This window comes from Oryzias melastigma, linkage group LG7 (assembly GCF_002922805.2).
Source record: "Oryzias melastigma strain HK-1 linkage group LG7, ASM292280v2, whole genome shotgun sequence".
NCBI lineage: Eukaryota > Metazoa > Chordata > Actinopteri > Beloniformes > Adrianichthyidae > Oryzias > Oryzias melastigma.
Genome location: NC_050518.1, coordinates 27,077,450 through 27,101,557, shown reverse-complemented (window position 1 = coordinate 27,101,557; position 24,108 = coordinate 27,077,450). Strand labels below are relative to the sequence as shown.

Genomic DNA, 24,108 nt, shown 5'->3' with positions numbered 1-24,108 from the left:
ACGTCGGATGCCCTTCCTGACACAACCCTCTGTATTTACCCGGGCTTGGGACCGGCACAATGAGACCCTGGCTTGGGCCCCCTCGTGGATACATTAGCCAAAAACGTTAGCCTGTTTCCAAAATAGAAGCTAAACTCAAAATTAGCATTAAAAACCCTCAGTAGAAACGCTTACAAAGGTTTTACCTAAAAAAGACAATTAAGATGATAGTTTATTAAACTTTTAATGGATAGTGCAGCCTCTGTACCTCAATAGTTTCTGGGATTAAACCAAGACTTAAATCAAATGAGGTCGGCATCCGAAACAAGGAACTATTTTTCACAAAAAAAAAAAAGTTTTTTGTCTCACCGACTCAAAAATTAAAAAAGTGAATTTTTTTATGCTGAACGCTTGCAATTTTGTTCAACTTTACTACACTCTGACTCCATATAATAAAAAGTAATTACTAATCGACTATTAAATTAGTCATCAACTGTTTTAATGGTCGATTAGTCGGCTAATCGTGGCAGTCTTTGAGTTAAATATTTTAGGTGAAGTCAGACCACAGTAGAAATTCAGCTTCCTCAATTTCTATAGGAGTCCAAGAAGCAGTGTTACCGTATTGCAGTACATTTGAAGACTGCACATTGATAATTCAGCTCATATTATCTCACACTGCAGGCATTTCAAAAATTTACTCTGTCAAGAGCCTCTCAGAGCTAATAGCTCCTCTTTTCCATAATGTCAGGCAGCTGAAATGTCCTAACTGGTCATTATCTGTCTAGCACTTTGCAGCTTTTAAGCCTTCAGGAGGTCAAATGCATCCCTTTTTCGTCAAATGTACCTAAATTCCCCCTAATTGACAAAAAAATAATATACTCCACTCATGCGTTTAATGTCGCAATGATGGCTCTTTGCTCTCCTGCAGCAGCTTCCTCAACGTAACAGCATATGTCCAATTTCTCCTTCTTTGTGTTCTTCCTCCTCGCCGCCACCGCCATGCCGTCTGATGCTCCTCGGATCCAAAAGGCGGAGCCAGTTGATGAAAGCTCAGTGAAGAAAATGATCCTGACCTTTGAGAAAAGGTCATACAAAAACCAGGAGCTGCGGATCAAGTTTCCTGACAATCCTGAGAAGTAAACATGCTCTCCCTTTATTTTTTACATTCTTTTTTTTTAAGGAAAACTTTATTAACTTTGTGTCCAAACCAGGTTCATGGAGTCAGAGCTGGATCTGAACGACATCATCCAGGAAATGCATGTGATCGCCACCATGCCGGACCTGTACCACCTGCTGGTGGAGCTCAATGCCGTCCACTCGCTGCTGGGCCTTCTCAGCCATGAGAACACGGATATCCTTCACAAGGATTTTGACTCACAAACTGCTTTATGTCTCCTCTGTGGGAGTGAGATATGTTGAGAACTGTTATGCATCAGAGATTTAGATGCTCTTTAACTTATTCGAAGCATAGTTTAAAACTGCAAGAACGGCTAAAAGAACTTTAAACAGCTTTCAGAAACAAAGGAAGTGAGAAAAACTTTTTTCAAAATAAAGGCTTTTACATATTTTGTAATTGTTATCTCTTAACAGGTAAACTGTGGAAAACCTGTTGCAGTTATTAATAATATAAAGTGAATTTATTCCTGAAACAAAATGAAAACAATCAAGACTTTTAGGCTCAGATGTCAGATAACAGATTTTGGGGAGGTGATTTTTTTTGTCTCTGTTTTGGGACCGGGTCAGTTTTCCCTCCCTTGACCTAAAGCACATGTGGCCATCGCGGTGGTGGACCTGCTGCAGGAGCTGACAGACATCGACACACTCCATGAGAGCGAGGAGGGGGCTGAAGTACTCATAGATGCTCTGGTGAGTTTCAAGTTTCTCTCAGTCTCTGTGGTATCGATGCAGCAACACCTACTGGATCAATACTTAAGTTACTTGGCTTCTGCATCCAACTTAGGCAGAGGAGAATTGATTACTTAGTCTTTTTTAATGAATCAGTAGAAGAACTTCACTTTCTCCTTTCTGACATTTGGAGTTTTTAAGGAGTTTCCGTTTGCTTGTTAGACGTCTTGAGAGGCCAGTTTCTGTCTGCAGATTTGAGATTTAGAAGATACAACTAAAAGAAAATCTGGGTTTCAACATGGATCATCTTTGCCATTCATTCATCTTTTTATTGGATATTTTTCGTTCATTCATTCATTCATTCATTCATTTAATCATTCATTCACTCATGTATTCATTGACTCACTCATCTTTTTTTTTCATTCACTCATTCATTTATTAATTTTTTGTATAAATATATTTTCATGCCTCCTGTCATTCATTTGTTTTTTCACTCATACATTAATCCAATAATTTATGTATTCATTCACTCATTAATTGATCAATTATTTCATTTGTTATTTTCTAATTCACTCACTCACTCACTCACTCACTCACTCACTCACTCACTCACTCACTCACTCACTTACTCATCCACTGATCTATTTATTTTATTCATGTTTGCCTAGATGATACAACCAAAAGAAAATATGGGTTTAAAAATGGATCATCTTTGCCATTCACTCACTCACTCATCTTTTTATTGAATATTTTGTATTCATTCATTCATTCATTCATTTACTCATCTTTTTATTAAATATTTTTCATTCATTTAATTATAAATATATTTCCATGCCTCCAGTCACTCATCTCTTTATCCATTCATACATTCACTCACTCACTAATTTATGTATTCATTCACTCATTAATTGATTAGTTAATTCATTTATTATTTTCTTATTCACTCATTCACTTTTTCACTCGTCTATTATTCTATTTATGCATGCCTTCACTTTTTCATTCACTCGTTTTTCATACATTCACTCACTCATTCATGCAATATTTCATTTTTTCCTTCACGTATTCACCCATTCATTCTCAGTTAATCATTTCCTAATGTTTAATTTGCCCATTTATTCATTTTTTCATTTACATATCTATATAAATATCTATTCATCCCTTCATTTATTTAATTATTTCATATGTTCACTCACTTGTTCATTAATTTTTCATTCATTCATTCATGCATTTATGCATTTATTAATTCTTTTATCCAACATCTTCAGCTGGTCAGCTCACACAGTTTTTTGTAGATTTTGTTGGTAATCATGACTAATTAAAACATGACTAAATAAAACTCCCATATCATAATACTACCTCCATGAAACATGAAGTCGGTGTTTTCTAATGCTGGGTTGCAGCAATGCAGCCTATCTGTTCTGCTGCTGATCTCTAAACCCTTTTCATGATTTTATTCAGTTGGAGTTCATGTGAATTTATTTGGAAGTAACTGAAAAACATACAGGAAATTTAGCACATAATAGGTAAATAATTACTAGCATGTTTTCTCGTATGGTGATGTCTCTACCCTCCTTAATGCTTAAGGTGCTTTACAGTCTCACATTCATACACCAATAGTGGCAGAGCTGCACTAACGAGCCACTGGGGGCAGCAGAGGGTTCAGGATCTCACCACTTTGGTGCACCTGAGCGTGCAGAGTCTAACCTGCAACCTTCCAATTACAGGAGGACCGCTCTACCCCTGTGCCGCAGCCGCCCCAACACATGTTGGATACACTCAAATGAAATAAGTGCAGGTCATTTGTTGTGCAGTTGAACGGCCACAGAAACATTCATTCCTCTCAGGGAGAAAGTGTTTCAGTGGTTGGGGTTGGTCGGCTCCTTTTGTCTTCGCCGTGCGCCCAAACGTCTGCTGCTCTCCTGTCCTTGCTTCCAGAAGGCCAGGTGCTATCCCTGATAAGATAAATCAAACCGATTCACATGACTGAGTGTTCATCGCCTTTCATCCGTCGTAGCACTTTCCTGCAGGCCCTCAGCAGAGGAGCCCGCTTCTGCGTCGGGTTTGTGTCTTTAATCGTGTCTGGACTAGTGATGCTTGGTTCCTGACACATCTCCTCTCAAAGCTCCAAAGCTTCAGGCTTTGAAGTGATCTGTCATCACTACTCCCTTTAGATTTTCATCTTTGTCAAGTTTTAAATGAAATTTGACATCAAATGGGATCATTTTCGGAGAGTTTCAGCTGACAGATCAAACAAAAATATGATGAAAAACCAAATTCTACAAAAGAGGTTTTTAATTGTTCCCGTTCTCCATCTGATCGTCCAAATGCCAGCTGAACCGATCAGATGATTGTTTTAGGAGGTTATTTGAAGACATCCTCTGGACTCAGACTCTGTTTGCTTGCAGTTGGAGGGTCAGGTGGTGGCTCTGCTGGTGCAGAACATGGAGCGACTGGATGAGCAGGTGAAGGAGGAGTCTGACGGCATCTACAACACTCTGGGTAAGAAAGACATCTTCTGAGTCTTTTTAGAGAGGCATGAAATGATGCAGAAATAACGAAACTCTTATATCCAGGATTTTCTTGTTTTGGTGGTTATGTTATTAATATTTTAAGGTGATGATGTGGCATTATGTCGGTATTCATTCACAGTGTTGTGTTTTCAGAAACCTGTCTGGTGAAACTGATCTCACAGTTAATGATGAATATAAATTGTTAAATGAATATAATTTCATCCTCTGCTTGTTTTCTGTCTCTGACATTTCATCATCTCTACACACACCGATCCGCTCACGATCATTGTGGACTTGTAGTCAAACTAGAATTAATTCTAATGTTTATACCTCAGTATTAATGTACAAGCACAGATATTGTGTTGATGTCATGCATCCTTACATTTTAATAAAGATCGTCAGTATGTTTCAAGGCTGTTTTTAGGCATTTTTAACTGGCATTTTTTGCATTTTCAAACATCTTTTTGTGGTTATCCCTAACATAGTGGTAAAAACACCTGAAAATTCAACTTTTAAAGAGATATTATGACTATAAGACAGAAGGAAAACTTGGTGAGGAGGACGTTGAAGCTGTTCCTTCTTCAGATTGTTATTAGGAAGATTTTTGTTGAATAAAACAAAAGTTACAAGATTTAGAAAGCAGCTACAGAATCCACGAATCTTTGTCAGATTATTTTTTGCGTAAAGAGACCACAAAGAAAAGGATGAGAAAAAAAAGGATAGATTTTATTTAATGAAGTCTGTTGTTTGGTTCAGAGCTGCAGAAAAATCCCTTCAGCACACACCGATGTCCTGAGAATTTCTTTATGACCAACAGTAACTGTTATTTATTCTTCCATTATGTAGTTTGACTTTACATGATGTCATTCAGATCATCTGCTGTTGAAGCTTCACTGTCACATGAATTTATGCTCCGGACTTCCGTGCCTGTTATACTCTGGATGCTCCATATTTGCTCTAAACATGTGTTCATTCTGGCTTTGGGTGCTTTTACTTGGACCGGTTCTCTGCCTGCTCATTCCATCATCATCTGATTCAATCTGGACCAAATGCATCCGAGTTTTTGTCTGAAGTGTTTTGGTTGTGAATTGTACCATGAGCACAACTTTTTTTCCGATTAGAACAATGCAGAACAATGTTGTGATGAAACTGCTGCGATCGCTACAAAGTTCTGCTCATTATTTTAATTTCAAAACATGAAAAACAAACATCTGCGAGAAATCTGGGACATTCACTGCAGCAGAATCTCCTGTTCCTTTCTGCACCACAGATAAAAATAGAATCATTGTTTAAAAATTCATTGTTGTAGAAAGAAATAACTCTGGCCTCTATTAAAATAAAAATAACAATAAAGGTTCAAAGAGATGATGGATAGATGGCTGTGGGTGCATGCATAGATGGATGCATGGATGGATGATGATGATGGATGGATGGATAGACAGATGATAGATGAATGAACAGAAAGATGTATAGATGAATAAGTGAATAGATAGATAAGTGGATAGATGGATGGATGGTTGGATGGATACATAGACAGACAGACAGATAGATGGTCAGACAGACAGATAGATGGTGGGTGGATGAATGGATATGGATGAATTAATCAATGGATGGATAAATGATCAAATGAATGGATAATGTCATGGATGATGATGATGGATGGATCAATAAATGAAGGATAGATGATGTAATAGATGATGGATGGATGAATAATGGATGTATGAATGGATGATGGATAGTTGGATCATGGGTGGATAATGTAATTAATGGATGATGGATGGATAAATGATGGATGATGGATGGATGGATGAATGAATGAATGAATGAATGATGGATAAATGATGGAATGGATGGAGGATGGATAAATTATGCATGGATGGATGGATGGTGGATAGTTGGATGATGGATGAATGATGGATGGATAATGGAATGGGTGGATCAGTGGATGGATGAATGATGGATGTATGAATGGATGATGGATAGTTGGATCATGGGTGGATAATGTAATTAATGGATGATGGATGGATAAATGATGGAATGGATAGAAGATGGATACATGATGGATGATGGATGGATAAATGATGGATGTATGAATGGATGATGGATGATGTAATGGAGGATGATGGATGGATGGATGAATGAATGAATGAATGAATGAATGATGGATAAATGATGGAATGGATGGAGGATGGATAAATTATGCATGGATGGATGGATGGTGGATAGTTGGATGATGGATGAATGATGGATGGATGATGGAATGGGTGGATCAGCGGATGGATGAATGATGGATGTTTATTGTCATTATACTGATTACAGGAACAATAAAGAAAAAATACATTTCCCAGCTTTCATTTCTTTAATCCTTTTTGCATCAAATAGATTCTATTTAAAAACGATAAAACAAAAATATTTCTTGCAGAAACTCAAAGGTATTCTCTGAAAAGATTAATTTTCTATTATCTGAAAAAAACAAAAAATATAAAACAAACTAAAGTTACTATTTTGTATTGTTCTGCAGTAATTCAGTTGGTGTTTCAACACTTGGATCATGCTAATGTATCTGGAAGTTTCCTCCAGGCTGGAAACATCAAAGCAGACTTGTTTCATTTGAGTGTAAAACGTTTGTCTGACACGAAAACGTTGCAGTTTCTGTCGTTCGTCTGCAGTTCATCCTCCTCAGTTTGGATGGAAGGAGGGAAAAGTTTAAAGGCTTGAGCATTTATCAAAAGTTTGAAAAGAGATTTTCTTCTTTGGAAAACACTTTTCTCCACAATAAACGCGAATACGAGTTTGAGGAGAAAGTGTGGAGCAGCAGCTCAAAGAGGAATGTCTTTTATTCCTTTAAATGAGAATTTTCTGCCTGCGTCCTTTTTTTGTCTTGAACGAGTCCGCTGAGGTTCTTTCTTTGTTGCCAGATTGAGGCTGAGTGTCAGGAGGGCTGTTTAGGTGTGTATTTGGCTCTGTTTGTATTGTGGGAGCAGCGCTGTGGCTCGTCCTCTAAAGTGTGTATGTGAGTGTGAGGAGGAGAGAGTTATCAAGGGAGCCCTCCAAGGTTGAATAAGCCTTTTGTCTGCCGTGGCTGCTCTCTGTTCTGGGCCCGCTGTCCTCCAGGATGCTGTCTGTCTGCTCTTTCAATCACTGATAAAGGCCCTTCTCCTTTCTCCCTAAGCTCCCTTCTTCTCCATCTTCTTCTCCATTTCTAGTGTCTATCATCTGCAGCTTCTGTCTCAGGCGCTGTATCTCATTCTAACTGCCTCAGAACAAACCTTTTCTCCAGTTTGGTTCTTCCTTTAAAAGGTCATCTGTGAGCTTCCCTATTTTTTACATTTTCTTTTACATTCCCTCAGATGGCTAAGCAGCTCCTCAGGAGTTTTTGCGTGTTCCAAACATTAATTTTACCTATTGAGCACTTTAATAATGACCACACACTACAGTGGTCTTCTGTGGGAAGGCAGACGCACTAAGCATTGATGAAGGCTGGAGGTCACAGGACTTCGGTTTGCTTTTTGAATGAATGTTTAGTAAACATTCACACTACAGTGACTCTCCTGCTCCTTTCTGTACGTTTTTCAACACGTAAAAACTCAATCAGACTTTCAGTGATTTCAGTAATCTTGGTATCAAAACATTCAGCTCGTTCAGAACATTAATGCTACTTTTTAGTATTCATAAACTTGATATTTTTTTAAATATTGAGAAAAATATGCCCCACAGGAAATGAATGAGAAATTCTTTAAATTTAAAAATGTTATGTAGATTAAAAACAAGCCTTTAAATATATTCTTGAGCTGTTTTCATCTTTTATAGTAATTGTCAAAAAATAATTTGAATTTAGCTAATACTTTAGCAACGTGCTAACATTTTTTACTAATTTAGTTTACAGAGGAATTTCAGACTATTTTTGAGTTTAGCTAATATTTAAGCAACAAGCTAGCTTTTTTTGGGGTAATGTGGCATCTATTGAGGTTTTTCATGCTAATTTGGAGTTTAGCTAACATTTTAGCAACATGCTAACATTTTTGACTAATCAGTTTTTTGCTAACGTTTTTGTCTATTGGAGGTTTTTAGGCTGATTTAAAGTTCATATTCTATTTTAGCATCATGCTAACGTTTTTGACTAATTTAGTTTACGTAGGGATTTAGCCTGTTTTGGAGTTTAGCTAGTATTTAAGAAACAAGTTAACTTTTTTGGCTAATTTGACATTTACTGAGGTTTTTTGGGCTAATTTGGAGTTTAGCTCATATTTAAGCAACACACTAAATATCTTTGCAAAATTGGCATGTATTAGGAATTTTTAAGCAATTTTTCTACAAATTTTTCAGAAATTTTGGTCAGATTCTGCATACTTCATAGTTCTTTAAAAAAATTCCAGTCTTTTAGCAAATTTAACATTTTGCAAATAGTTTTTGCATTTTCTGTAAATCCCTTCAGCGATTAGAGTCAAGTGAGTCACCATTTTCAGCAAGAAGATTTAGCATCTTCAGCGGCTACTTTTAGCAAAAAGCATTCATACTAGCATTATCACATTTGATGCAACTTTTCTAGTTAAATTATACATAAAGAATACGATTTATTCACTTTCCCTTTAAATACCAAGTCCATTGGTCTGTTGGAGGAACCCTCTGTTCTGGTCTATCATGTTCTCCTGTTTGCTTGTTGATTGTTAAGCACCCAATAATCAGAGATAGCCTCTCTCTCTCTCTCTTTTTTTTAAAATGTCTTCATGTTCAATGTTTACAGTTGTTTCTGTTCTTCATAGCCATCATTGAAAATATGGCGGAGTTCAGACCAGGCCTGTGCGCCGAAGCTGCCCAGCAGGGACTGATGCAGTGGCTGCTCAAGAGGATCAAGGTGAGACGAATGCCCCAGTCCTACCTGCCCTTCTGAGAGGGTACAGGCTGTCTGCAGACTAAATGTTAAGGTCGTAGGCCGCTCAGTAAAACTGTAGAGAGAAAATGTTCATGAGCTTTTTTCTACCAGCGTGCTGTGGGTGATAGGTCGTAGTGAACACTTACGACATGTAAGGGTGATGTAGGTGAGATGCAGGCGTGTTGTAGGACTGCCACAAAAGATTAACTTAATAGTCGACTAATCACCGATTATTTTTGTTCATTCATTTGTTTCTGGTATTTAATTGTGTATTTATTATGTAATAATGAATTAATTATTCATAATTACATACTAATTATTCATAATTACATAATTATAAACTAGATACATATCATTACCTGCAATAATGCTAGTGTGAATGCTGTAAACTGAATTTGACTGCTGAAGATTCTAGTGCTGATAGTTGAAGATGCTGAAATTAATAGCTGAAAACACTAAAGCTGAAAGCCAGCTAAAATATTATATATATATATATATATATATATATATATATGCCAAATTAGCCTAAAAAAAAAACGAAATAAAATAAAATAAAAAAAAGGCTAGCCAAAAAAACTAGCATCTAACTGAAAAATTAAGCTAAACATCAAAAAAGCCTGAATCTGCCTAAACAGCCAGCATGTAAATATTAGCCCAACTCCAAAACAGCCTAAAAAAATTAGCCAAAACAGCTAGCATGTGGCTGAAATATTAGCTAAATAGCCTAAAATAGCAAAATAGTCCAAAAAGCTATCAGAATGCCAACTTTTAAAACGTTAAAACTGTAACTTTTTAACATTCATTCATTCTGAATATTAAAAAGGCAGGAATATTATTCCAGAATAAATCAACTTAAACCTTAAATAACTTTCAATATTTTACTCTCCATAAAATTATACAAGTTATAAATAAGCGCAAGATAACATCGGGCCATTAATAACAATAAAATAAAATGATCTGGAGGGCCGGATAGGATTAACTGGAGGGCCGGATTCGGCCCCTGGACCTTGATTTTGACACGTGATTTAGATGAAAAACTAGCATTTCCACACTTTTGGTGTTTCACAAAAAGGACTTTCTAACTAAGAAACCTGTTTTATATTTAATTTTCTTCTAAATGTAAATGAATAAAGTCTGTGGCTGAACATTTACTCGTTAAAAAACAAAGACAGACAAACTCATTGGTCCTTCTCTGTCAGGTTAAGTAATGCAGTTGAATGTAGATGAAGGAAAATCTTTATTTTTAAAATGCTCAAACATCTGAACTGTTTAGCCCTAAATAAAGTAAAATACTTTTTTTCAAAGTTCATTAGTTTATCTCTTATTTTACTTTTTGGAGGATTTTCTTTCAGACTCCCATACACACAAAAATGGGTCATCTTTGTTTTTGGTGTTTTCCTTCTGCTGGCTGGTTTTGAAGAACATAAATGAGGCAACAAACATGTTTAGATTTGTTGTGTAGCACTTGTGTTTGCGCCGCATGAGGCAGGATCTGAATGAGGCAGGGCACTGCTTGATGGAGCTAAATGCAGAGCTTCATGCAGAACACATGGTGGGTTTCTAATTCTCTGGAGAGCAGAGTTTCTCAAGATGAGTGGTAATTAGAACTTGCTCTCTTTCCCTCTCAGGCAAAGATGCCGTTTGATGCTAACAAGCTGTACTGCAGTGAAATCCTGGCTATCTTGCTGCAAAATAATGACAGTAAGTATTCCTCAGTAAAGGGTTTGCTGCTTTAAAATAAACTAGTTTGTCTTGAACATTGTGTTTTCTGTTTTTAAAGCCTTTTTTTCTTGGTTTTGCTCTTTCTTAGCCCTCCATCTAAATTTTGTATTTTTCCTCTTGTTATAATCTCCTTTTTTCGCTTTTTTCTGCAGTATTCCAACAACAAAAATGTCCTAGTTTAGGTGCTGTTGTCTCCAACCCTTTTTTTCCTTTTAGTAAACCCACATAGAGCCCAAGGACTCTCTGATCCTTAGACGGGTTCTCATTAATGAACAAACCGCATTGATATGCAGTGGAGGTCTTCTCTCATTTTACATTCTCATAAAGTCTCTGGAACTGCATCTCTTTCTATTTTTGCATCCCCAAAACAGTAAAACACGCTGTATTATAATTACCAATATGCATAAAACATTAAATTAGACAATTTGCAAAATGTAAAACTCCTTGTAGTTCAGGAAATAATTTTTTATCTTGAATTTTGAATGTTTAAGGTTGAGGACACCTTCATCAGCTGAACAATAAGAAATTAATGGACAGCACGTCCAGTCATTTCTGATGAGGCAGGGGTGTCAAATTCAATCGCACAAGGGGCCAAATCCAAAACACACCTTAGGTCGCGGGCCGAACAGGATAAACATTTATTGAACACTTTAAAACTACATTTTTAAAACTTTAAAACTTAACTTTTTAACATAATTATAAACTAGATATATAACATTAAATGTATACATGTAAATTAGCCTAAGTCCATAACAGTCTAAAAACAAATAAAAAAGCCTAAATTAGCCAACACAGCTAGCATGTAGCTGAAATATTAGCTAAACTCCAAAGTAACCTAAAAATCTTAATAAATGCCAAAATAGTCCAGAAAGCTAGCAGAATACTATTTTTTCTAGCATTATCACAGGTAATGCTATATATCTAGTTCATAATTATGTTAAAAAGTTACAGTTTTGAAGTTTTAAAAATGTAGTTTTAATAAATAAATATTTATCTTGTTCGTCCCGCAACCTAAGGTGTGTTTTGGATTTAGGCCCCTTGTGTGATTGAGTTTGAATCCCTTGTTTTAGGGCACTAAAAGTTAAAACTAAGATTTTTAAAATCAATTCTATAATTGAGCGGTAGCCAATGTAGTGAAAATAAAACCAGTGTGATGTGTGCTCTTCTGTTGGTTCCTGTAAAAAGCCTCGCTGCTGGATTTTAAACAAGCTTAAGACGAGCGACAGCAGATTTGTTAAGACAGATAGAGTTTCAATAATCAAATCTAAATATGGAAGCTGAAAATTGCCTGCCCTCCTTTTTTTTAAAACATTTTCTCATGATAATAAGATCCACTATCTAGTTATCACGAGAAAACAAATTTCATTTTCTTTCGGTAACAAGATAAAGACATTTTTCATTTTTCATCATTTTTGAGACTCTGAGACTTGACCTGGGACGACGGGCGTCTCCACATGCTGCGTTCACTGAGCTCCAGACATTAGCAGACCCATTCAGCTAAGCTTAGCCCACTACAATATACTTTTGGCATTTTTCTTCAGTTTGCAGCAAAACAAAGCAGTCTTTCTGAAAAAATGTCAATGCTATTACATGGATAAATTACAAATGGATAATTTCTTCTGCAGTTCAACATTTTCTCTGATAAACTGCTTTATTTGCTGCTGATGTCCGGACATCAGTGAACGCACCAGACAGAGACGCTCGGCTGCCCAGAGTTCTGTCAATCAATCTGTTGTGAGGGGTTTTCGGGAACAATTTATAATTGATTAATTTAATTCTATTTGATATTTCCACTGACAAATTGCTTAGTGGATTGTAGAAAAATGAAAAAAGTATATTATAGCCAGTTGAGTTGGGCTGTTTGGGTCCACTAATGTCCAGAGCTCAGTGAACGCACCATGTGGAGACGCTTATTGGACCTGGGTTCTGTCATTTAAACTGTCTTCATGAGTTTTAGGGAAACAAACAGATGGAGGGGGGACAGAATTAAGGCGTTTGAGGAGCATTGATCCACTAATAAATCAATAAATAGACTAAATCGCAACTTTTGTGTCTTTTGCTGTTTTTGTTGTTACCCATAAAATAAAAAGACTTTAAACAGGTAAAGTCTCTGAGTCTCAGTGTGGGAAAGAGAGAGGGACGCTACAGAATATTCTTTATTATTAGTGAATCTCATTATCACGAGAAAATGATGGAAAAAATATAAAAAGTAGGGCAGGCCGTTTTAGCTTCCGTATTTAAAAGCTTGTGTTTTCTTTATTTCTTTGTTTTTTCTGAACCTTCCTTTACGTCCTGCCGTCTCTTAAAGGATATTTTTGGGAGCATCGTGATGTAATCTCTGTGTTGAGCTGTTAGTATGTCATTTTTTTCCTCTTTTTTTCACAGATACCAGAGAACTGCTGGGCGAGATGGATGGCATCGATGTTTTACTGCAGCAGTTATCTGTAAGGTTTAGATTTTTTTTTGCGCCCACCACCCTTCATGTTCCCCAGACAGCATCAGACTCGCCCTCTCAGATCCCAGAGGAGAGCCTGTTTGTGTGTGGCTGAGCTCCAGCCAGCTCATGAAGATGCTCATTTTAGATGTGCAATCACCCCTTCTGTACATTTCTACTCTGGGATTAATGTTTATTTTACTGTCTGATCTGATTTGCTCTAAGATTCATTTAAACTAAGCTAGTTTTACTAAAGGGCTTCAGATCACCTTTTCTCACATTTTATGACGTGAGTCCACATTAATCCAGTAAAACAGGCATTTCTACACGTGTTCTTGATCTCAGGTGTTTAAGCGTCACAACCCGAACACGGCTGAAGAGCAGGAGATGATGGAGAACCTGTTTGATGCCCTGTGCTCCTGTCTGATGCTGGCATCCAATCGGGACCGCTTCCTCAAAGGAGAAGGGCTTCAGCTGATGAACCTCATGCTCAGGTAGGAGCCGCATCGCCACCAGGACTCAGTAAACTCAGTGTTTTAGATTTAAGGATAGAAAAGGGATCTAGTTAAATTACATTTTCGGAGTCTAGACTTTTATCTGTCATTTCACAAATGACCTCAGGAGGCGCTGAGCTCAGGGTTCACAGTGTGGGCCGGAAAATCTGTGACAAGAACGTTCATCAACAAACCACATGAGAGCTACTCAAGGAGTTTGTCTGTAAATACATGTCGTTTTTTTATTTTTTATTTTAGTGGTAAAATAAAAAGTGTGTAGATTAGACACACCACGTGTTGCACGTCACGTATCTGTCAGGAATACCTGCTTGTGCTGAGAGCATAACGGTGTTTTACAATCAGGTGGAATTGAAAAAAAGAATCATGTGATTGTTAACAAAGAACCTTTTTATCTTTGCAAATTCTGCTGTTTGTTCTTGTAAAAACATGTTTTGCTCAAAGATATCTTAAATAAAATTGGGCATAGAAGTGTTTAGTGGGAATCCAGTTTGATTCATAAATCAAAATTCACAGATCAAACCAACATTCTTACTGTTTCATATGTATTATGTTTGAATGGTTTTATGTATTTTTATTAATGTATGAACATTAACATGATTAGTTTTTAATCGCCATCATTTATACTTAAATCTTTTTTTCAGAACTTCTTTCACTGAACTTAGCTTCATTCTCTTTTTTATCTATAAAAAACACTTCATAGTCTTAATTTGAAAATCAGAACCTTTACCAACACTTTACTTTGAAGTTGCACATTCAGTTTGTTTAGTTTATATACATACAATACAACATCATTCAACAATTTTAGAGCAATAATTACATTTCCTGAAATGTATTTTTACTTCAGTATAATTTTTTTATAAATATTGGAAATCAGCGATCTTGGATGTCACAAATTTTCATACTTGATTTTTCAGGGACAGAATGCGGATATCCGAGTATTCGGATACTCGTAACATGAAGGGATGGTATCGTTAAGATTTATTTGATACTCTTCCTCTTATCAATACTGCTTATCGATCTGCTATTCTTATCCATACTTTTGTGTGTGAAAACAAGGAGGGAGAAGATGAATAAACTACGTACATGAAAACAAAATGTTAATTTAACACTCTTTGCAACCCAAAAATAAAATGATCAATAAATCCTAATGTGTGTTTATAATAATAACATTCCTTTTAAGGTAACAACTTAAGTAAACGGAGCAATTAACAACCAAACAGCAGAGTAAATCAAATAGCCTCTTCAAAGAACTTCAAAAAACAAAACCAAATCAGATCAAATCAAACCAGGTCAGATCAGATCAGATCAGTTAAAATCAAATCAAACTTTATTTGTGTAACACTTTTCCATTTCATGTCACTCAAAGTGCTTTACATACAAGCATAATCAATATTAAAAACAACAAAGATACTGCAAAAAATGAAATGACTAAATAAATGCACATTGTTGTATTTTCATCAATTTTACATATTTTAGATTGTTTATTAGTTTTATGTGACACAATTGGAACATTTATCCAGTTATTATTGTTTTTTGTAGAGCTGGTATCCATATTCATTTTATCTCATTTTTATTTAAATTTCTTCCACTTCTCTTTGACAAACAACACTGTAGTCATGTTTTCATGTGTGAGCTGTTATCATACGTCTCTCTTGGACAGTCAGACTCTTTTCTCTGATGTACGTATTTTAGTGCTGCGTTTAGACAGGTTACTGCTGTTACCACCCTTACAAACCAGGCTAGTTACATTAGAAACCGCGTGCGCTGTCTGTGTCTCTAGTGCCACCTGAAGGGTTTAAATCCTTCAACACAATGAACCTTTTTCAGTTTCTTCATTTCATCTGTAGTCTTGAAAGTTTTAGTTGGAAGATCTGCAGCTCATTCATGTGACCTACCATGTTCGCTTGCTGTATTGCAGTTCACCTGTCACGATCTCACTGTTTCGCTGATTATTTTGGTGAAATTTTGCATGCTTTATTTTAATTTTAAAGCGCATTGTGTTCTGCAGTCTGATTGGTTGAAGAGCATTTCTAATCACTCCTTCAGAATGTGTTCAGCTTGTCAAGAAAAGACAACAGACTTTGAAATGCTGATCTTTGTTTTCATCCTCTATAATTTGATTTATTTTTCAACAAGAGAGAAAAGTGTTCAAATGTTCAGCCTTAAAACTTCTATAGAAATCATAAAAAAATAAAGCTGACTTCTTTGCAGATCCGTCTATCACAGGTTATTTTTAAATCCAACCCCTCTGATAAACAAGTGAACAGTGTTTTTCTTTTGTGTTGGAAAAACAAAAAAAAAAAACTTGATTATTATTTAGTTACATTTTCACAACTTTCTGATTTAGATATTATTTCTTCCATTAAAAGATCTTTGGTTTGACCTTGATGAGTAGCTTAGAGTTTAGAGAACCCACTTGTGTGTACCAGGCTAAGCTAGGACGCAGCGTTCTTTCAGTTCAAACTCTCCGACTCTTGGACGATCTTCCTAGCTCGGCTCAGATCTTCTGTCGCTCCACAGCCCCCCCGCGCTCCCTCCTAACAAAGCTGGCAGATTGATCGGATCCATCAACAGTTGGTGGAGTTCAGCACAGCAGAGATCTGACCTTAAAGACTCATCAAAGCACTTCACAGACATTTATGAGCGCGTCGCAGCTGTGAGCCGATCATCACTTCACTGGACCAGCAGCTTCAGCACTTTGATCAATATTTCATTATTGAAATGCTAAAGCTTTTTTCTTTAGAGGGGGAGAGACGGCGCTTTTTCAGATTCTCAGATTTATGGTAGATAGAAAATTTGACATTGTGTTTCTTGATAGGCTTTAGGTAAAAGTCTGTCATTAAAATAAAAAGCTGAGATCTTTGAAATCTTTGATGACATTCTAAATCACATGTGTTAAAGTCAAGGCCCTCCAGATCATTTTATGTTATTGTTATTAATGGCCCGATGTTATCTTCAGCTTATTTCTGACTTGTATAATTTAACAAATATATTTTTATAGAGGATAAAATATTGAAAGTTATTTAAGGTTTAAGTTGATTTATTCTGGAATAATATTCCTGCCTTTTTATTATTCATAATTATTTTAAAAAGTTAAAATTTTAACGTTATTAAAAATTGGCATTCTGCTAGCTTTTTGGAATATTTTGTCATTTACTAAGATTTTTAGGCTCTTATGGAGTTTAGCTAATATTTTAATGCTAGCTGTTTTGGCTAATTTAGGCTCTTTCAGGTTTTTAGGCTATTTTGAAGTGTATCTATTTTTTCAGCTACATGCTATTTGTTTTGGCTAACCTATTTTTTTTTGTTTGTTTGTTTTTAGTTGTTTAGGCTAATTTGGCATTTAGCTAGTATTTTAGTTGGCTATCAACCTCAGCATTTTCAGCTATCAGCTTCAGTGTTTTCAGCTATCAGCTTCAGTGTTTTTAGCTATCAATTTCAGCATCTTCAACTATCAGCACTACCATCTTCAGCTGCCAAATTCAGCTTACAGCATTCACACTAGCATTATCACAGGTAATGCTATATATCTAGTTCATAATTATGTTAAAAATTTACAGTTTTAAAGTTTTAAAAATGTAGTTTTAGAGTGTTTAATAAATGTTTATCCTGTTCGGCCCGCGACCTCAGGAGAGTTTTGGATTTTGGGCCCTTGTGCGATTCGACACCCTGATTTAAAGCATCTCACTTTTACTCAAACATGAATTTTAAACTTTCATTCAGATGTCTTAAAGTTCGGAGGTTCCTCACCCCTTAAACTGCTTCTTATGATTTACTTTGATCCATCTGTTCGGCCCCCGTCATGCTGCTACACCTCAGGCACGACCCACGCGTCACCACAGGACCTCATCTGAGGCGTCCGTGGCGTCGGGATGTTGAGTTACGCCGGCTGTCGAGCCGCTGAATTGCCTCAGTTTTCTTTGGAAAGTATACTGCCTGTCACTCCCCCGCGCCCTCCCCAGCTGTCCATCAAATATAATGTGTCTCTCTGCAGAACCAGACACAACATTTTTGAAATATGTGTCCTTCCTTGGAGATAAACACTGTCATCTGTCAGAGATGGAAATGGAGGAAGTGACACGGTGACAGACAACTACATTTCTAAGAGGAGGCGAGGGGGTGTGGACGAGTAAAAAGCTGCTGCTTTGCTGTATCATGGCGCCGTGTTAACCACGGAAACACAAGCTGGAGCATGGAAAAGCCTCTTAAAGACCCACTCCAATGAAAACAGGGCTTTTAGCATCTTCTTGTGCAGATCCTCCAGGATTTCACCACAGATTTTTATGATTGTTGTGGCCTGAAACAGCGGATGTTGTGGCAGCTTTTGTGAAAAGTAGCAATGTTTTTTTAATATATATATATTTTTTAAAGTGCCTTCTTCACATTCTCATATTGCAACTATATTTTATTGTGACATGCACGAGGAAAATACAGCATCATCATCATATACAATGTTGTCGTGCTGTCATTTAACACAATTAGAACTGTGAAACCCAAAATGAACTTTTGGTCCTCCCTGTTCACAAAATCCCAAATATTTTGTATTCATTTAAACACACTTTACAATAAAACAACATTTTGACATTCTCTCAGTGGCTTGAAGATAACTCTTTATCCTTAAATTGTTCCAGAACTGTTTCAATGTGCTTTTCATTACAAACAAAACTCACAGATAACTTTCAGATACAAACTAATTGTTAACTAATCCATAAAACTGATGAATTTAAATATCTTGGAGTGGTTTTAGATTCAAATTTAAAATATGACGCCTGTATAAAGAAAATAACAAAAACTGTCTGGACAAATGTGAATTGTTTCTGTCTTTTAAGATCTCGCCTATCAATAAATGCCGCCAAATTATATTTTCATGCATTGATTTTACCTCATTTTTCCTACTGTATCACCGCCTTGAGCCAGGCTAATCAGTCAGCAATGAAAGGTGTGGTTTCTCTTTTTAAACGAGCTTTAAAAGTGCTGGACCAAAAGCCAATGAAATGGCAGCACTGTAGGCCGTCCACGCGCAGCTTGGTGAGAAAAATAGACAGAGGGCTATAGATAGTTAATGAAAAAGAGCACGGCTCCCAGGAAGGAGTCGGAATGGAGACCGTCGTGAAGCTGCGCCGTCACCATGACTCTTGTCACGGTAGATTGGTATTGGAAAGATGCGGTGAAAATGTAAAGTTGCAGGGTGAGGAACAAATCGCAGGGTTTGCTTGAATTTTTCTATCACAACAACTAGAGGGTCTACTTGTGGTGTTTTTTTTAATGATATCAGGAAAATAAAGCTCAAAATTGTACTTCCGAGAGGAAAAATGTGGTGGGCGCGGCCACAAGCTCCCTGCTCCGCCCCATTCTGATGCATCCACTTGCAGACAAATAGATCCATGAACGTCTTTGTTCTCCTTATCTGAGCTGAAATCTGGATCTAAACTGTACGGCTGGATAGCTCTGATATCGTTCGCCAATGTCCGCTAATGTTAAGTTGAGGGTCGTGAGGGGCTGTAAGCTAGTGGGAGAGCATTCAAACAAAGGGATGATAGGAAACCAGGGCAGGCTCTGTCCTTACCAACAGTCCTGCCCACAACTCAGAGGTGAATTTATAATGAACTCCTGCCGCTCTGCAGAATCTATGTCCTAAAAAATCGCAAAATCGATATTGAAAATTCTTTTCTGGGTAAAAACGGGATCCTCATAGTTAAAAGACCACTGGGAACAGCTTTAAATTTGATTAAAAGATTATCGGAGTGGGTCTTTAAAGAAGTAGAAGTACTCTGAACAATAATAATGTTTTTTTATTTATTTTTTATTTTAAGCAGTCTTATTTCAAAATCACATATAATCTATATTCTTGATCTCAAGCAGGTTTAGTTGTTTATCTCTCTCTCCTCATCTTTTCTTCCACACCAAACATCTTGAAGCTGCTTCTCAACTATAAGTCTTGATCTTCTTCCATCTCGTCTCTTGAACACTCATAAGATCCGCCGTTCTTCTCTCCATCACTCTTTAGTTTTCCAGTCAAAGTTCCGTCTTTCAAAGTTCTTCCGAAGTCTTTGACTGTCGTTCCTTTTCGCTTTTTAATGGTTTTAGAAGAAAAAGATTGTTGCTTGTAAATCAGTAGTGATAGATATTATTTTCTAATAGCCAAACACACGAGTAGCTTTTTAAATAACTCAATTTTACCATTAAATTCTGTGTTTTTCCACATTTAATGGTTGATTCAGTCTTGTAAAAAGCAACAGACATTTTTTTGATTTTTGGTTGAAATGAAAAACTAAAGGGTAAATTTTTTGATTTTTGGTTGAAATGAAAAACTAAAGGGTAAAATTGAAAAATATATATATAAAAAAAATCAATTTCTAATCTTGTGTATCAATTAGGGCCAGGAATCGATTGAAATAATTAACAAATTAATCGCAAATCTGGAAAAAATTAATCGCCTTTTTTATTATTTCTAGTTACAGTATTTGCCAGCCACTTATTTTCTGCAAATAATCATAATATGAAATCACAGACAAAATTGTACATTTAGAACATTTATTTTTTACCCTTTGACACTTAGAGTCTAAAACTCAGTTTTTGTCTGTATTTTAATTCTCTGTATTTTCAATTTGGAAGAGTACCTGCAGCTTATTTGGTTTAATTTTAATCAACACAACATCTCCTATGTGACACTACCTTTAGTCATTTTCCATGTTATACTCACACACTAGACATAAAATCACACAAAAAAGAAAATTCCATCTGAAAATGTTTTCTCTGGAAACCCCAAAAATGTTTAACAAACTCCTTTTACAAAATAGAATGAAAGTTTTATGTGTAATTTTATAAAAACAACAAGAATAACATTTATCAACAAACTAATCAATATGTTTTTGAATAAAACATGAAAAAAAAAATCCAGGCTAAAGTCACACCAGGCAGCCCAAAATAAAAAAATGTTGTTGTCTCTTTGCGTTTATGAAACATAATAAAACAATTTTTTGGGGGGGAAAGTTTGATCCAGCTGGATTTCAGGTCGACTGCTCACTGGTGGGGGCGTGCCTGTCCATTCTGAACCTCTCACCTCCCACGACGTTGGTGGGCGGGACTTTCACCGAGAACAGCTGAGTTTACTCAATTTTTTAACAACGCAATGTGGAAAATTCATGTCGGTCTAAAAAAAAGTTAATGATCGGTTTCCTTGTTTTTTTGATTTCTAATAGCAGAGAACTCTGCTTAACTCTGCCCCCTCAAGGCTGGTGTGCTGCTGCTGCATTACAGCCGTCAGATTGATAAAACAAAAGATCGCTTTTGTCCAAAAACTAGAAATAAATCCCATATTATTTCTTTAATTTAATAAAAATCTCAATCACAGGATGTAAAAAGAAGTTTATTTTAGACAGAGTTTTATTACGCTGATTTCACCTAAGGTTGTCAATAAATATTAATTAATTATGTTCTATTTATCGCGTGTGTTAACGCGTCAACATTCACAGCCCGAGTTTAAATTTATAGTTTTAACCAGATTCAAAAGGTGAATTTAAGCTTTATTCAGTGCCTGCTTTGGTTTTCCTCAAGCCGATCTTAACAGTTTCTGATTTTTCTTCTTCCTGCAGAGAAAAGAAAATGTCCCGGACCAGCGCCCTGAAGGTTCTGGACCACGCCATGATCGGACCAGAGGGACTGGATAACTGCCATAAGTTTGTGGACATCCTGGGCCTCCGAACCATCTTCCCGCTTTTCATGAAAACGCCTAAGAAGATGAAGAAAACTGGCGTTCCAGAAAAGGAGCATGAAGGTGAGTTCAACGTGGTTGAACAAAGACGATCAATCTTCAATCTTTTGGTTTTTATTAACAATAAAAACACATGAGGCGTCGTCGGTGACGTTTAAACTCTAAATCTTTAACATGCTGTAACTTATAAATTGTTAAAATGATAATTCCAGTCGATTTTGAAGGAGAAAAGCGGCGGAAACCGCCGCTTTTCTCCTTCAAAATCGACTGGAATTATCATTTTAACAGTTGAAAAGTTACAGTAAATCAAAGAAAATAAATATGAAAAACCAATTTAAACATAATGAGGTTTAAATAAGGTTTTTATCTGAAGGAAAACCTAATGTGCAGTCTGTGCTTCCTTCCTCCGCGGCGTGTTCGGGTGCTGCATCATCTGCTTGTCACTTCACACTATCGGCCTAATCTTGATTGATTTTCCTGCCTGTTCTCCTGAACTTCTCTTATCTCCAAGTCAAACATTGAACACATACAAGAACCAAAGGGAGACAGAAGTATGGAGTCCCTGTTGTACAGAACCAGAGGAAACCCGGGTGAAAGCTCTGTTTACCTACATTCAGAACCCGCTCCTCCTCTCTGTCTGTATTCAATTTCTTCCTTATAGAGCGGTTCCTCAGCTCTTCAGCGGAGAACAAATTGTCTTCCATTGTGTCGCGTATCACCCAGAGGCTCAGTGAATTAACTTTTGACCTCTTTTAGCAGCCGGAGGAGCTGTATGGAAGATAACCCTGCCTGGCGGTGAGCGGCAGACCCCCCCCGTCAGCTGAAGTCCTGACAAGGCACTCGAAAACAGACGAGCTCCTGTAGGAGCCGCCAGAGAAGCAGCTTGCTTTTGCACTTGAACAACTTGAAAAGACATTGGCTGAACCTCCTTAGCATGATAAGTTCTCAGGCAGGGGATACCAAAGAGAGGAGGGTCCATTTTGCCCCGATGTCAAGACCCACACTAATTTAGTAGCGTTCCTAGTGGTCTTTTAATTATGCAGTTTTTCGCCAACTCGGTAAATTATCAACTCAGAGCTTTTTATCAAGGCTGGCACAATTGTTCGACTAATCAACTATTAAAATAGTTGACGACTAATTTAATAGTCGATTAGTCGTTACTTTTTATTATATGGAGTCAGAGTGTAGTAAAGTTGAACAAAGTTGTGAGTGTTCAGCACCAAAAAATCACTTTTTTTCATTATTTGAGTCAGTGAGACCAAAACTTTATCGTAAAAATAGTTCCTTGTTTCAGATGCCGACCTATTATGAATTTTTACGTCATCTTGAGGGGCGGGGCACCTGTCAAAATGAGTTTGATGGAAAGTATATTCTTTTTCTCTCTCTTTTCTGATTTAATCTTGTCTTAATCCCAGAAACTAATGAAGGACAGAGGCTGCACCATTCATTAAAAGCTTAATAAACTATCATCTTTATTGTCTTTATTATTAGTTAGTTTAAAGCTAATGATGGTTAAGATGCTTTACATCCACTTTGGTAATGACCTGATTAGTCGAAAAAATAATCTGTGATTAGTCGATTGTTAAAATAATCATTTGCGGTAGCACTTTTTATTGAAGCCAGTCTGACGCTAGGTTCACACTGGACGCGGAAGCGGCGCGAACGGTGCGATGCGGAGTCCGCGCGGCATCCGCTCTCTCTCCGGAAATTTCACACCAGACGCATATTTTACTGCGACGCTCGACTGGCGCTTCTGCTGGAACTTTTTCTTTTAGTTTTGTCATCATGAGTAAATTCATAACCTTAAAATATGACCCCATGTTTCTGCTAAGAAGAAGCAAGTAGTTAGTAGAGCTTCACTTCTTTAATTTATCTGTTGTTGAGACACACAGAGAGAAGTGTGTTGTGATTGTATGTTTATTTTCATCTCTACAGTCTGTTTAGATAAAAAAACATGATCACATTTGTCAATTGCGTTGTTTTTTATTTATAATAATTTTATAATTATAATTTATAAGCCGGATTTTTCATGTATCTTGATGTAAGTTCCTGCCAGAATTGATGCACATCGCTCGTGGCTTGTGCATAAAAGATGCCAAAAAACTTTGTTGCACGGAATTCAGAAATATTCAGGAACACAATTCTTGGTTGAATTCAGGCTGGACACATTTTGTTTGCCAACAGTTCGCTAACATAACAGTTTTTTTTTTTTTTTGTTAAAGAAAATGTTCCTAGTAGTGTTTTAATTATGATTATGATGTTTTGAACCAAATTCCACAACTTAAATGTCTTAAAAAGACATTTTTCATGTTAATCTGAAGCCTCTGTTTCCAAAATCTCTTCTGAGGGGGAGTGGCTTTTGGTGCTCCACCCCTGATCCCCCCTGTCTGATTATGACAGCTCTGTGTCTCACTAGTGTAAATCTTCACCCCTGCTACATAAAAACATCCATCAATCTGGGTAATGTCCAGCCGTATGGTTCTGATCCAGATGTCAGCTGGACGAGGAAGTGAAGA

At 36.7% G+C, this 24,108-nt stretch overlaps 1 protein-coding gene across 1 annotated transcript in view; it reads left to right on the top strand.

Moving 5' to 3' along the window:
* Window positions 1-24,108, top strand: part of ctnnbl1 (catenin, beta like 1) — a 69,492-nt gene that overhangs the window by 4,331 nt on the left and 41,053 nt on the right. The window contains exons 3-11 of the mRNA XM_024293726.1: window positions 1,009-1,115; window positions 1,191-1,330; window positions 1,748-1,845; window positions 4,230-4,323; window positions 9,098-9,189; window positions 10,836-10,908; window positions 13,315-13,373; window positions 13,709-13,857; window positions 21,474-21,655. Coding sequence (XP_024149494.1) covers window positions 1,009-1,115; window positions 1,191-1,330; window positions 1,748-1,845; window positions 4,230-4,323; window positions 9,098-9,189; window positions 10,836-10,908; window positions 13,315-13,373; window positions 13,709-13,857; window positions 21,474-21,655 — 994 coding nt within the window. The remainder of the gene's footprint in view (window positions 1-1,008; window positions 1,116-1,190; window positions 1,331-1,747; window positions 1,846-4,229; window positions 4,324-9,097; window positions 9,190-10,835; window positions 10,909-13,314; window positions 13,374-13,708; window positions 13,858-21,473; window positions 21,656-24,108) is intronic.